Here is a 15611-nt window from a genome sequence, read left to right on the forward strand (position 1 = left end):
CCCTTTAAATATGGTAATATTTAAAAATGTATTTATTTGATTTATTGGTTTATTTTAAATAAAATAGTATAATTTATTATTGATCTATTGAAAGGTGCAGTAAGTGATTTCTGAAAAACGCTGTTGAAAGTGGATTGGACCGAGCAGCACAACACACTTGTAGCCAATCAGCAGCAGGGGGTGTGTCCACTCATGATGGGGGAGGAGAGAGAGTGAGCAAGAGGGAGACTGTAGAAAGAGAGATGGCTGAGAGACATTACAAAAGAGAAAAGCTCAGAAGAATATCACTGGAAAAGTTATATTTAAGAAGTTTAAAGTTAGGATCTGGCAAGAGCTTTAGGTTTTTTGTTCTTCCTTGACATTCATTCGTCATCTTCGCTTTATTTTTCTTCGCTTCAGCTTTCATAAAGAGACATCCACTCCTGCATTGCGTGTTCGTGCATTCTGGGGGCAGAGCATTGAAGGGAGGGCTTGTTTTTTCAGAAATCACTTACTGCACCTTTAATGTTTTAAATGAAGTACACTGGTCTTCCATATTGACAAAGCCACATATATGACAGCTTTGAATCAATCAGCCAGAGACCCTTTATAACTATAAATAACCAGATAAATAACAGTGCAGTAAACAGTAAATCAACCAGCTTGAAATATCAGGCAGCATAACGGACTGTTTTTGTACAGCTAAAATAACTGGAAGCGAATGGCACTGGAAGCCTCACACATTTAAGTAACAAATGGCCACACCTGCTCTTTCATTAAAAATATAGGTGGATGGCCTGATTGTCCTGGTCAATATCTCTATATTCTACTATCATTCACACTGATTATATCCCAGTGCTGTTGCAGATGAGCAGATTACGCTCTTTACCGTCAGTCTGATAGTTGAGGGCGACCAGCTGGATTCCATGCAGCCAGAAGATGAGAGGATTGGGGTTGGCAGAGTCGATGCGTGTGGCTGCTGGGTACGTGCGGAGCAGCTGGCAGCTGGTGTGCTGGATGAGTTTCTGGGAGTAGCGGCGACATAAACGCTTCGCAGCGTTCTCGTTGACTGAGGAGATGTGGTAGCATTTGGGTGTGCGGATGATGGAGCTAAGAGAGGTGCTCGGGCTCAGCGTCAGCGAGGTTTGTTCCTCCCAGTTCATACGAATGCCCTCCAAACTGGCTGCAAAAGAACAGAACATTCCAGATCTGAGTTTTTGATTTTGACTTTAAGTTGCTATTGAAACAACTGGCAAGAAACCTAAACATTTCTTTCATTGAAACTGTTTAAAAGTGAAATCAAGCACTATGAGATAGTTAAATAAACATCTTATGTGAGGCTGAGTCACATCTGCAATTTGGCAGAGACAAATCAGAGCACAAAGTTTAGAGAAGGGGAGAGTCTGCAACTACAAATGTATCCTTCTCACACACTGAGAACATTACAGCAAGGTTTAGGGTTTTGCACGTGATTGTTTAAGGAATAGTTCACTTACAAATTAAAAGAATGCTTGTTGTTCCAAACTTTTATGACTGACTGACTTACTTTCTTCCACAAACATTTTAAACAATGCTTGTCAATCAACAATTGAATTTGAATGGCAGCCTATGGTGACATTTAACTAGTGAAAAATCACAAAAAAGATCCACACACGAATATAGACCAAAAAGCTCACAGGATTTTACTGTCCAGAGGCCACAAATAAAGTGAAAAAGTGCAAGGTGCGCAATACGTTCACATGTTCAACCCTTCATCAGTGCCATGTGTAATTTACACGCGTATTACTGTAATCCATGTACTGTAACATACCGGAATCTGATTTTATCCCATATAAAAATATTTACATCAATATATATATATATATATATATATATATATATATATATAATTTATATATTGGCTTTGCAGTACAAGGTTGTTCACAAGCTACATATGCAATAAAGAGATGCTTCATCTCTGATAAACTATACAAGACATTTGCAAGTTTTGTTTCTTACAATGGACTGTAGGTAAATATCCACCTCATCCAGCACTCTTTTCTTTTCTTTTTTTGCAAACATTTGGCAATGAATCAAACTGAATCGTGAAGAATTCAGACCTTTTGGCAAAGACGTTAATTTAAAACAGTGATTAATTTGCGAATCTGGTATTAGTACACTCTAAAAACTAATTCAGAGGACCTTTAGTCATTACTTAAATATACATATTGTTGTGAAATAAAAAATCAAGTTCAGAGATACAGTTAGACTTTTTACTTGTAATTGTTATTTTATTGAGCTTGGATGACACACAAATTATGCCTATTGATTCAATATACTATCATGACTTGTCAGAGTTTAACATTTTCAGTCAATCAAAAATAATTTAATTTTAAGTTCTGCTAATGTAAAATACAATTTGATGACGTGTAAACGGCCCACAGTTTCCGCGCGCATGCATGTTCAATGCCAGACGATGAGTGGGACCACACAGTTGAAACTCAATCTGGTGAATGGTTAGTAATTTTATGTTTAATTACACATTTGCATTCGCTCAGGATTCTGTTGGTGATAGCCTACTGTATAGTAACCGAATACCAAATCTCGAAGTCCTTATTCTGAAATTTGAGTTGAGTGTTGATAGTAGGCTGTGCGTTCACACCGGACGCGAATAGCGCGTCAAATTCGCGCCTGCCGCGTCTAATTTGACGCTTGAACATTTTGAATGCATTCGCGCGTCCAAAGCGAAATGGACGCGAATAAAAAGCAAGCGTTTGGAGCGAAATTGACGCGCGTCCGAGGCGAAATCCGCTTCTTCTGGGAGAGGCAAGTGCTGCGGGAAATTTAAAAATACTACTGTTATTGTGTCACGAAATGTAGTTTTAAGAGTTGTTCAGTCGAGAATGTAGTTGTTTAAAGCTCAAATCTGTGGTTTATTTATAAAGATAGCGCCTATTTAAAACATTTGATCGGACGTTTTCGGGTTGTGTGAGACCCAGGGGATCACCGGGTGCTCGAGCCCATGTAAGCCGCCTGGAACAGCCTTTACCTCGGCTGGTCCTCCTGACGTCTGCCGCTGGTAAACGACTCGAGAAATGTTTAAATTCACAATATATAGCTTCTGTTCTATTATATGAAACATATAATTTAAAGGACATTAATGACTCGTTATAACGTATGTCAAACGACTTCTTTAATTATGTTAATATTATTATATATTAATATTATAGTTCATTTAAATGTTTTGAAAGGGAAATATATTAAAAGATGAATGTTACATGTATGTTTAAAAGAGAAATATATTACAATTTAAAAATGGTGCTAAAAAGATAAATAGTGATTGGAAAGCTGTTTAAAAATATACATAATTCCTTATAAAAGTCAGTCATTTCATTTGTGTTATTTAAAATTAGGGCTGGTCCGAATACCATTTTTGAGCTTCGAAGCTTCGGTAGGAAAAAACTTCTTCACCTAACTTAAAACATTATGTTGGATCAACTTAATTACTTGCATTCATGTTGAAAATTATTAAGTTCATGTTACTTAGAAATGCGTTTTATTGTGGACTAAAAGGTAATTCACCATACTCAAAACATCGCTTTGCATTAATGTAATTATGCCAGCAGTCTTAACTTAAAAATTCTAGTGGAAAACGTTAACATATTTTTTTTTGTTGACCCAATGTTTTATTTTTTAGAGTGTATTTCTGATTCTAAACAGCTGATAGAAGATATATTACTTGATTGCTGAAATATCATCAGGGGAAATATTTATAAGGGTGCCGTCATGATAATCTTCACTGTCAGGAAAGGATTTAATAGTAATATTTTACCAGGGCACAGAGGTATTTCATGCCACAGAAAAAAGGGTGTAGAAATGTTCCTGGGACTTACAATTACATGTATTTCATTAGACTTGCAAATGAGGAATACTACAAGCAATTCATCAGTAACATAATGCTAGGAAAAACAGTCTCAAGCATAATCCAATTTTTTTAGGCTTTCAAGCTCCAAAAAGCAGTAAAAAAAATAAATAATCAAACGTAGTCTATACGACTTGTTATTTTCCATTCATTGCAATTGCATGGAAAAGAGCGACCAGCACATTCTTCTAATTTAAAATAAAAACTTGTGAGGAACATTGAAACAACATGAGGGCAAGCAAATGATGACTGAATGTTTATTTTACAGCGAACTGTCTCTTTAATAAAAAATAAACTGATCAAAAATGCACTTCTGTTGGGATGGCTGGAAGTTCACATCCATTTAAGCTTCCAATTTTCAAGAACCACTTGCCCTTTAAAAGTGCTTTTACTCAAAAAGTACATGCTTGTTTTCTCAGACAGTCAGTCACTGGAAATATTTTGTAGAAAGGCATTTTTATGTGCTTTCGAGAGACTTCAATATAATGGAAAACTTGAGAGCCCTTTTCCCATGGGTGCTCTAAGTGGGTGTTCTATTTCCTGCGTGCCCTGTGCACAGATCCGTGCAAAGCTGAGGCAGCCGTACCTTTCCCTGGAGCTCGAACCAACGTCACGGGCTCCCCGGGGCTTCCGCGAGCAGGAGCGCTGCCAAAAATGGATTTCCGGCTTTTTCTGTCTTTTCCCCTTCCAGAGCATGATGGGGAGAGGGTGGAGAGGCCTAGTTCCCACGCACACAAACACAAACAAACACATATGTAAGGTCATGGCTGCAGGGTATACGCTCCTCCAAAACTCAAGAGCTTGATACTGTTTGTTTGTTCAAGACTCGCCTCTGGGACTATTACAGTTTCCAGCAAAACCAAACACCTGAATCTAATTTACCCGCCCTTTTTCACAAATTCAACTGCTGTTTACATGAGCCATGTAGCACAAATATGCAAGAGATGAAGTGTTGCTTATTTTAACTTAAACTGGAGAATAAATTAAACTCAGAATAAATAAGAGAGGATGACAACAGGTTAAGTAAAAATGGAATGAATGTGTAATAGTGCATTTATTTATCAAAATGCTCCTCTCTAGAGTTATTTTTTGAGCTATGGACACTGAATGGCTTTCCTAAGGTTAATGTAACATTACGTGACATTGTTTACAAGCTGTTTTACTGACGTCTTTCACAGTTGAAAACACTGATTGAGCAAATAAAAGAGACATGACACATTTCAGTAAGTTCTACTGTTTCTTTCAACATACCATCTGATGTTAATTTCCAGATCTAAATTTGTTTACTTACAAATTTGTTTCATATCAAAAGCAATAAAGCACAAAAATTATTGTGATTATTGGATGGGAGGCACACTACAAATAATGTTTAGTGATTTTTTTGTTCACGCATCAGCTGAAAAAAACGTAGGCTAAAAGATCTTGGTTCATCAAAATGAAGATCGATTAAAAATGACAAATCGATTTCGTCAACCAGCCCTAGCGTCACACACTGACATGTTTACTTGTTGTAGCTTATTCCATGTGCACATAAAATAGACACTGACAGTCAAAATATGCTACCGGAGAAGCAATAATTAAACGTCACAATTTTGCTCGATGATTTCAGCCCTCTTTGGTACATCACTAATCTTATGTTTCCCAGATACTGACAGAACAATAAACTTTCCTTTATGTAGTTGTGTAATAGTTAGATGAGATGGAAACCTGGGAATTTGATAGCCTGACAGTAGATGACCAGATCAGAGAGCTCTTGAGCGATCTGTCTGCTCTCCTTCTCATTCTGGGGCAGGTAGAACTCCTCTCCTAGTTCCATGTCAAACATCTGCAAGTGCACACGATTACAACCATCACAGATCATGTCAGTATTCAGGTTCTCAAATGAACTCAAAGCTTCATTGATACTGTCCTGTACTGACCTTTCCTTTGCTTCCCGCTTTCTTAAAACGCTTCGGCATCTCATCATTGGACTCATACTGAAGTTTCTCAGTGGATGACTTGCCTTCAGGTTTGTCGTCAAGAATATTGTCTGCAGAAAAGAATATGATTAAGAAACATCTCTACATAAACCCAAAGAGAATTTTCTTGTTTTAGCCAAAACAAGCGATTTAAAAAAAAGAAAAAGAAAAAAAGAAATTAGAAAATTTTTGTCTGAATACGAAATAAAAACTTTGCAAAGCGCATAAAGGTAAAGCAGTCATAAAAGTAGAAGCAAAAAAAAGACTGACACCATTACTTCTTAAAGGGATAATTCACCTTTAAAAAAATGCAAATTCTGTCATTTAATTTCAACCCTGTATGACATTATTTCTTCTGCTGATCACAACAGAAGATATTTTTTGAAGAACGTTGGTAACCAAGCAGTTTTGGCGACTATTTACATTGAATGTACAAAAAAATAAACAAAGTTGTATAGGTTTGGAACAACTTGACAGAATTTGCATTTTTGGGTGAACTATCCCTTTTAAATCAGCATGAAATGGAAATTGCAAGTGAAACGGCTTCTTGAACTAGGAAAAAAAAATTGTAGGGCGGGACTTAATTGTCCATTGGCAATTGATTGAATCATTGTTGCTTGCTAATTATGATTTGAGTAAAAGGTTGTCCCGCCCTCGTGCCAGTAAACACATCATCAGAGTAAAGAATAAGGGTATTTAAGAGGGCACATGAATTTAACAAAATAATAATGATCCGCATGGATTAATCATTTACAACACACACTGCTGTGTTCCATAACAAAAAGAAGGTTTAACAATTTCGATTTTGTGGTGACTCAGATTTTGGTCATGATTGACAAAACTGAAAAATAAAAAATTCTGCAGACGTGTAACCCACAGACACTGTCAGATCCTCGTCAGACGGCAAGATTCATTACAAAGGCAATTAACTGTACATCGGTTGTCACACAAACAATCAAAGACTTGCTTTTTACCTTGTGACGAAACAAATCGCATACAATTTTTGAAATTTTACTTAAAATCATGGTGCACCCGGAGTAAGAAAGCAGGTTGAGTAAATGCCCAGCATTCCCCTGACTGCACAAACTCATAGCGGAGTCTCTGGGGAAGGCTATTTGGGAAAGAACAAAGTCTCTTTTAACAGAGAGCAGCGGAGGGCATGAGAAACCAGATGGCTTTGTTTTTCCCCCACCGATGAGCCAGTGCCGCAAGCAAGGTCGAGCCATTTTCAAAACACCAAGGACGTAGAAGAAGCAAACGTGGAAGCGGGTTTGGGTTATTTTGTTTATACATTGTACCACCCATCTTTATACTAAAAAATGCTGATTTATTCATGGCAGAGCAGACAGCACACACCTACAGTAAAGGATCTCAGACATAAGCACCATTCTTCTTCTTTGATTTCCTCTGAGTGCCAAGCAATCACATCAGAGTCAACACACTGGCAGCTTACAGCAGTAAGGGCAGCACACAACATCACGGCACACATTTACATGGGCAGTTGACATGAAATTTTTACTGTCTTCAATTAAAAAAAGGCAACATTTTTCACTATTTTGGCTGGACAGAAAAACATTTAAATTGTCCACATTTTTTCTTTTGGACCAATTTTTAGCAAGTGGTGACCAATGCATTGGTACATAATTTGGGGTCTTCCAATTTTAACAAAAGACTAGAATTGAAATACCTTATAAATTTGAGGAAAAAAAGACTTATACCTTTCCTAATACAAATGCATATACTTTTATCCTAAAGTTTTAAACAATATTTAAAACCATGTCCATTTGTCAACGACCCACATATGCTCACACACAGTACATTTACCTTCCTGGCCATAGGAGGCTGTGGAAGCATTGAGGACATCGGCTAATAAAAAGGAGAAAAAAAAATAGTGAAGAAAATGAAAGAAAGAAAGTGGGGGTGAAAAGGGTCAGCATGCTACAGAGTGAAGGTGCCATCGTGAGAACAGTAAAAGTTTGTGAGAGAGTTAGTGAACAGAACAGAAAATTCTACTCAATATTCAGATAATTGCTGTCGATTCGAGTTGAAATAAAGGACATGTTGGCTTGAGTTATGCAAAGTATGATTACCATCAGACAGTGACTCATAATCATAGTCATACTCGTCTTCCTCCTCTTCTTCTTCATCATTGTTTCCCAGGGACGTTCCGCTGACTGTGCCGTTGTTGGCCTGGGCCTGCATGTGAGCCAGTTGATGTGCCTTTTGAAATGGAGGAACAATAAGTTCAGAAACTTTTCCAATATTAATTCTTGATTTGGATGCTTTAAGCCAGGACTCAATGAAATTTGTTGATACTAAAAATGTTTAACAGTTAGTCGAGACACACATTCCACACATTCCCCACCATTTGCATGTTTGTTCATTAAATATGTTGGCTAATTTGATTGTGCTTTTCAATACGGGTGTAGTACTTCTAGCTCAGTTAAGGACATTTTAAAATGTTTAAATGCTCCAAAATCAGTGTAGAGACTCTAGACAAATTTATTTAAATAACGCTTTTCACAAAATACACCGTTTCACATCATTGATTTCATCATATACTCACCCCTCAAGTTGTTACAAACCTGTATGAATTTATTTCTTCTGCTGAACACAAAGAAAGATATTTTGAAGAATGTCAGTAACCAAACAGTTAACTGGTCCCATTGACTGCCATAGTATTTTTTTTCCTACTATGGAAGTCAATGGGACCAGTTAACTGTTTGGTTACCGACATTCTTCAAAATATCTTCCTTTGTGTTCAGCAGAAGAAAGAAATTCTTACAGGTTAGAAACAACTTGGGGGTGAGTATATGATGACATCATTTTCATTTTAAAGTGAACTATCCCTTTAAAGCAAGACAAATTTTATGTTAAGCTAGTCTCATATGACATTTGATTCATGTTAGTGATGCACTGAAATGTCAAGAACCAAAAATATTGCAATGGGAAAAAAAAGGATTTTCGGTTTTGGACTAAATGATTTTGGAGGGCCATCTATCTTGATATAGATTTTAGACTATCTTCATTTTGATGAATCGTTATTGATACTTAAATCTCAAGATCAACCTTTTAGTCTATGCGGTTTCCTGTTAATGCGTAAACAAAGCTTCACTAAACATTATTCGTAGCATGCCCGCCATCCAATAATTGCAATAAGCTTTGGGCTTTGTTACTTTTGATTTGAAACAAAGTCTCAGCTTTCAAATTCTCTCCATTTTATCATGAAATACAAACAAATAATATTTAATTTTGATGTTCTTTAATGTGGCGTGATGGATCGCTGTAACCGCCTCAGTTCAATTCTGTGCATCACTAATGCACAATAAATGGCAAGAGCTAGCCAAACCAGGCAGTTACAATTTGATTGTCTGGCTGCTGTGATTCATTCAGATGAGATTTTGTAGAAGGATAATTGTCAATAAGTCTAAATAGTGTAAAATCAAATAGTCTTGAGATCAGATCTGTGTTGCACTCTCTCATCTACCTTTTGTTTAAGAATGTCCACTGGAGCCTGGTGAGCTTTCAGCTTCTTATTTTTGAGGAGGATCTTCCCTCGGAGCTGCAGAGGAGACGGAAGCAAAGGCTCATCCGCAAAATCACTCTCAAACAGGAACTTGGTCACCAGCTTCTCTCCAAAAACAGTCTAAAAAGAAAAACATACAAACAATGTTCTCTTTCCACAGGACAGACTCATCAAAATGAGCAGCTTGAGAACATATATAGTGTAAAAATGCAGACAGGTACCTTAAAAATCTCAGCCATTTTGCGTTGCTGTGGTAAAGAGCAGTGGTTTTCAATGGACAGAATCACAGGCATCTCTGAGTACACAAACGCTGCACGATTGACGGCCTCGACAACATCCTACAGACCACAAGAGCTTTTCAGTCAGCAGAAAACATACATAGAATCAACAGAAGCATCTTCAAGCATTGATTTCTAAACAGACCTTGAAAGGAATCTTAGTAGTGAGAGTATGTCCATGGTAAATAACAGGCATGCCGTCGTCCCCGTCCCAGCAGTCCAACTCAACGCTACGACAGCCCTGCAGCAGAACCTGTGACAGAAGCCATAAATCAAACTCAAACTCATGCATTGACATGCTGTGGTTTTAGCTACATTCACAAGCAGGTGACATCTACAGTACGGCATGTGAAGCAGCGGTCATCAAATATATTTATGGAGAGCATTGTGAATCGGTTTTCGCCTTGGATCAGGTTCAGGATAAACAGAAGTCCGGCTGAAGATGTACCTGGCTGTAAAGCTCCACTGAAGATTCTCCCTTCAGCTGATGGCCCGTGAGGTATGTGTTATGAGAGGACTCGATGTAATAGTACGAGAGCGGATACTGGAGCTCATCCAGGTTCACTTGAGACTCCTCGTTTTTAGAGGCAAAGTTGTCCTTGTCCATTAGAAACCTTCGAGAGGCAGGTTCATTTTCAGTCATGTAGCAGAGATTATATGAATATAGCATATTATCCAAATCTGCCAAAGTATTGTGTTTCCGAAACTTCTGGTCCACATTATTTTGTCAAATATGTTTAATAAAACCAAACCTGGCAAATCCTTCAAACGACATCCATCCCATCTGACGCATGTTTGAAGAAGGCTCAAATTTCTAAAGAAACAAAAAAACAAATTAAATGTTATTACATTGGCATGCATATCATTAGATGTCTTACAGTGATTTATGAGTTGGTAAGATGCTAATATCGAACCGTCAGTCAACGACTCTTATTCTTAATAAAGGAAGAATCAATTGTCCGTGTTTTTAACGGTAACCCACCGCTCAGAACTTTAAAACAGTGCCAGGCCAAAACAGCTCTAAACAACTTTTGACAGCGCTCTGACAAAAGTTTGAAGCAATTTTCTTTTCTGACAATAAGTTTTCACATAAATAAGGAAAATCGGTCAATACAAAGTTTGAATGTTGGCTTTAAAATGTCTTTTCAAGGTTTAAAACAGCTTAAACAATTCTAAAGTGTGAAGGTTAGCCACACAAGACAGATAAATTGACAGTGCCAAGTTTGCTGCACATAGTTTGAAAAGACAGAAAAATCTTTTTATGTTTTTCCTATAACAGTCTTATATATATTTTTTTAAATAACAAAAGGAATGTCTTTAATGACATCCAGGAAATGACATAATTTGTGGCAGAACAACAGCACAAACAAGTCAGTATTAGCAGTGGCTTTGATGAATCCAGTGGTGTTTTATGGCATTAGCTGGTTTGCATCATTTTAAAACATTCAATGCTGTTATATACAGTTCCATAAATGAGTAAGACAATATAAAATAAGAGTGAACTTTAGATCTTTTTTTAATCCTGCTAGGTTCCACTTTAAAGTTTATGTGCCAAATTTACTCAAAATGTATTTCTTAAAGTCTGTAAATTACTACACAAGCATATCAATGTGCTTTATAACAGGAATTACCTTTTTCAATTTCAAAGTAACAATTATAGGTCTGATCAGAAAAGTTTATAAAACTCTGGCTGAGACTTTCCGACTTTCAGGGAGTTCTTTTACTCACCTGTATGATGCTAAGAATCTCATCATAGCTCAGATGTTCTCCCTGACAGTTGACCAAGAAGTCATTGAGCTGAGAGATGGCCAGTCCCAGCACACCCAGCGATGAATTCTCCACTCCAGTGCCATTGGTCACGATGCTAGCAGCTGCAATGGCATCTGAAATCTGCTTCTGGTTGTCAGACATTTGCTGCCGCGTGCGGATAAAAAGGCCCAGGTCAGAGCCATTACGAGTTAGGAGATCTGTGAAGAGATCAGCTTTGTAAAAACATCCTACCTCATTAGTTACATTGGTTTAAAAATGACTATTATTCACACATGCCCACCAAGATCTGGTTGCAGGCCCGTAAGTTTGTCGTCAATCCTCAGTGTGGTGTAGAGAGGAACAGAGTCAGGACCCGAGCGACTACATTGCACTGCATAGGTGTCGAACAGATCCTTCAGATCCTTGCGACTGCGAATGCTGGACACACAGCAGACAAACGGGAAACTTTTAACAATCATCCAAAATCAAAGCACAAGCCTCTATTTGGTTAGAGGGAAAAATGTGTTCTACCTAAAAGACTTGAAGAGCTCCACAAATTCAACAAAGGTCATGATGCTGTCAGAGTTCATGAGCTCCTGGAAGCCCCTGAAGCAACCTTCCCCTCGACCATGCCAGCTCCGACTGCTCCAGGCCCTGAGACCACAAAACACAGTCAGTTCTGAAGGAAAACATCTTTGAAAAACTGCATCACTTTAACGTAAGCTTAAACATGCATGCGTATGCCAAATGAAATCTTGTATTTCTTGGACATGTTGGATCTTGTATGGGACTGCACTGCATTTGTATTTCTGCAGCAGGCTTGTGCACAATTCAGAATTGAATTGAGAATGACTCCTGAATTCCAATTCAATTCTCGAATTTGAAATGAATTTGAATTGATGTCAAAAACAGGATCTAGAATTACAATTCGAATTTTTAATTAAAGGAAGCAGAACTGCAATTCAATAAAAATTCAAAGAGATTCATATACCGTACATATTTTAAGTGAAGTGTTTAACAATGAAGCTTTACAGTATATGTCAGATATGATTGCATTACATATTCTAGAAATTATATTAGTTTGAACTTTGTGTTATTTGATTACTTTGAAATTAAAATAACATTGGAACAAAACTAATTAAACAACATTGAGGGGGTCATTTATTTCAAGAATTTGATCATTATCTATATTTTAGAACAAAATGTATGCGGGTTGAGGAGTGAATGAAATTATGTTATTAAATTACAAAATTAATGTAATTGTATTTACAGTTGTATTACTGATGGTAATTTACTAAAGGTAAAATGTGTAATTCAATTATCAATGCAAAGCAATTTCCTTTTAATTTGATTATTAACTAAAGTAATCCAAATAAAGTAATCCAAACCACATTTATAATGGGTAACTTATAACAGTAAGCAATTACATTTCCAAAGTAATCTTCCTAACACTGAATGTATGTGAGATTCAACACATTCTTTCTGTTGTGTGACTGTGGGGAATTTCTTTGAATTGCCATAAACTTAATTCCACTTCCTGTCGTTCCAATTCAAATTCAACTTCCTGTGGGGCGGAGTCAATTCAATTCAAATTCATGAATTGAATGGAGGCCAATTCTGAAATTCAGAATTTTGCACAAGCCTGTTCTGCAGAGGGAGTGGCCTTACCCTTGCTGACTTTTGGAGTTGCTGGAAAGAATGGGGGAGGAATGTGGGCGTGTAGGGTTGGAGATGTTTGTGCTAAAGGAGCCAGAGGAAGATGAGGAAGAGGACAAGGAGGATCCAGGAGACTGGCCTTTGCTGTTGGATAAGGAAAAGGGTCCAGGGTGGCCAAAGGTACTGCAGTCCTCTATGGAAACATTAAAACATGCCACAATGTCCCTGATCTCTTAAGACATTCACATCACAAAACCACTTATTTATATACTCCAGTATATAAATAAAAAAATATTGGTGAAACAGTTGAAATACCATCTTCAACATTTTTCAACAATTATGTTTTACCAGAGTCCAATTAGCGGTCAACAAAATGTTTAGTAACTCTCACCAGCCTCTTCCTGCTCAACACTTTCCAAAGGGTCTGACTCTCTCCTCCCTAAAGTCTCCTTACAGCTCCTGGTCTTGCGGGAGATCATCTCATCATCTGTTCCATCGCCACTGTCCCCCTGTGAATAGGACAGTGCATTACTCAAGTGAAATAGCCAATCCAGGTCTTCACATAGCTTGACATTGCCAGTCTTTCTCTTCTTACCCTGACTAAGGCTTTCTTCTTCTTTTTGACAGTGGAGTTGATGCCCAGCGGACTGTTTTTCTGGACTGAGTTCTTCTCTGCACTTTTGCTGGTGGATCCAGGGCCGCTAGCGCCCATATTCCAGCGTCTCCCACCGAACAGTTCGATAGCATGGGCCAGTGTGGGCCCCTTAAACCTACTGTCCTCCTAGGAAAAGGAGTTTTACAGCAATATAAAAGCCATCAATAATAAAAATGCATAATGATGAATGGAATTCAGCTTTCAAAAAAGAAAGCTGTGCCTCAGCTGACCTAAAGTTAGCAGAGTTATGTTAAAAGGAAACAGTGCAGGGCAAAAATCGTCAAAAGTGGAATGTGTTTGGTGTTGAGAACTTCAATATACCGGTAGAGTAATTTAACACTGAGGAGAACACTGCATATGAGCAAAAATCTTTATCTAAAAGCAGCCTACGGTAGTTTAAGCTGGTTTGGCTAGTCTATCAGCCTGGCCAAAGTGGTGTTCAACTGATTTAGCTGGTCAGCCAGTAGATCTGCCAGCCTGATCAGCTGACAAGTGCCCTAAACCCTTCTAAAACTGTCAAACCAGAACAGCATGACCAGTGGAAACCAGCTTGGTGGCTAGCTAGTGTAAGACCAGCAAGCTTTTTTATAGAAGGGTTGTAATATTTGTTACAATATTAACTGTGTTTAAGGGATAAATGAGCATAATCTCATTCAAACTTTTTTAAAACATTAGCAAAATTCTTACAATAAAAAAAATCCTTGCAATAAAAAAATCTTCCATAGTGTTGCATTATTTCAATACTAAACACATAACTTGGAGTGATAGGTCTATTGTATTGTGTTCTCACTTGGATGAATTGCATATTCTAAATGAATAGTTTAAATGTACCTGGTACAAACTAACATACTGCTTTCGCAGCCATTGCAGTCTCTGGTCAGGAAATTTCCTAATCTTCCTGATGGCACTGAGCACCTCCTGGAGGCCCTTGTGCAGCATGCATGCCGTGTGCTTGGGAGCCACAAAGTGCAGGAGCCTGTTGTCTGTGGTGTGAAGTCCATATAACAGCGTGACACCATTTTCACCAGGGTTCATGTTACATAGTTTGTGCTGCAGGCACACATAGTTAACATCCACTCCAGGGTGACCCATAAACACAGCCTTCACCACGTTAAGGTCCAGGAGTCCATCGGACAGTCCGCAGTGCACAGGTTGGCCCAGGAATAAGTGGTCGGGGGATGGTGGATGTCCCATGAAGCCTCTGGCTCTTCCACCTGGGCCGCAGCTGCTGTGGGGCTTGGACCAGGTGAGGAAGCAGTTATCAGGCTGTAGACGAAGGAGGCAGCGGGCAGTGAGATGGGTCTCAGGGTCATAGTGGATGACGGTTGCTCCCTGGAGCAGGAACTGGTGAATATCTGGCTGAAGTGAGAGCACGTACCAAGGGATGAGCTCTGTACCGTGGCTAAAGGGTCCATGCACCTCTTCTATGATCTGGACGTCTATGTCCTTAGCCAGCTCAAGTGGTTCCCCTTCAGAGTCTGAGAGGTCCCCTACTAGAAACCTAACAAAAAAAAAAAATGACATGAAGCAGGTGAAGCAGACATAAAGGATCAAGAGACTGAATAAACAGAACTCTGTCTGGAAAACTTATCACTTTCTTGGAAGAGGTCATGCCATATTAGTCTTATAAATGGAGTTAACAAGAGCATACAATATTGAAGAGCACTGTCTACCTATGACATACAAATTGAGGGGTCGTAAAATAATACAATACAATGCTATTCATTTAGTTCTTTAATGTGTGCACTGTGGCAGAGCTGGCGTCTTGATCTTAAAGACGGGGTGCATTAACGCACAGGCTTCCATTTACCTGGGAGTTTACAGCAGTGACAACCACATTTTATAAACGACAAACCCTACATTTTCAGGACTCGCAACTGCATTTTCGAAAACCGGACTGGACATGTCA

At 38.3% G+C, this 15611-nt stretch overlaps 1 protein-coding gene across 1 annotated transcript in view; it reads right to left on the minus strand.

Annotated features, from left to right (window-relative positions):
• plce1 (phospholipase C, epsilon 1) overlaps positions 1-15611 on the minus strand; it is an 87991-nt gene that overhangs the window by 12228 nt on the left and 60152 nt on the right. The window contains 18 exon segments of the mRNA XM_079595346.1: positions 869-1162; positions 4467-4598; positions 5588-5705; positions 5800-5909; positions 7663-7704; positions 7929-8058; positions 9326-9484; positions 9586-9702; positions 9788-9895; positions 10091-10256; positions 10395-10456; positions 11371-11609; positions 11693-11829; positions 11923-12045; positions 13060-13240; positions 13439-13556; positions 13643-13828; positions 14534-15203. Coding sequence (XP_079451472.1) covers positions 869-1162; positions 4467-4598; positions 5588-5705; positions 5800-5909; positions 7663-7704; positions 7929-8058; positions 9326-9484; positions 9586-9702; positions 9788-9895; positions 10091-10256; positions 10395-10456; positions 11371-11609; positions 11693-11829; positions 11923-12045; positions 13060-13240; positions 13439-13556; positions 13643-13828; positions 14534-15203 — 3092 coding nt within the window.

Source organism: Phoxinus phoxinus, assembly GCF_949152265.1.
Source record: "Phoxinus phoxinus genome assembly, chromosome: 21".
Classification (NCBI taxonomy): domain Eukaryota; kingdom Metazoa; phylum Chordata; class Actinopteri; order Cypriniformes; family Leuciscidae; genus Phoxinus; species Phoxinus phoxinus.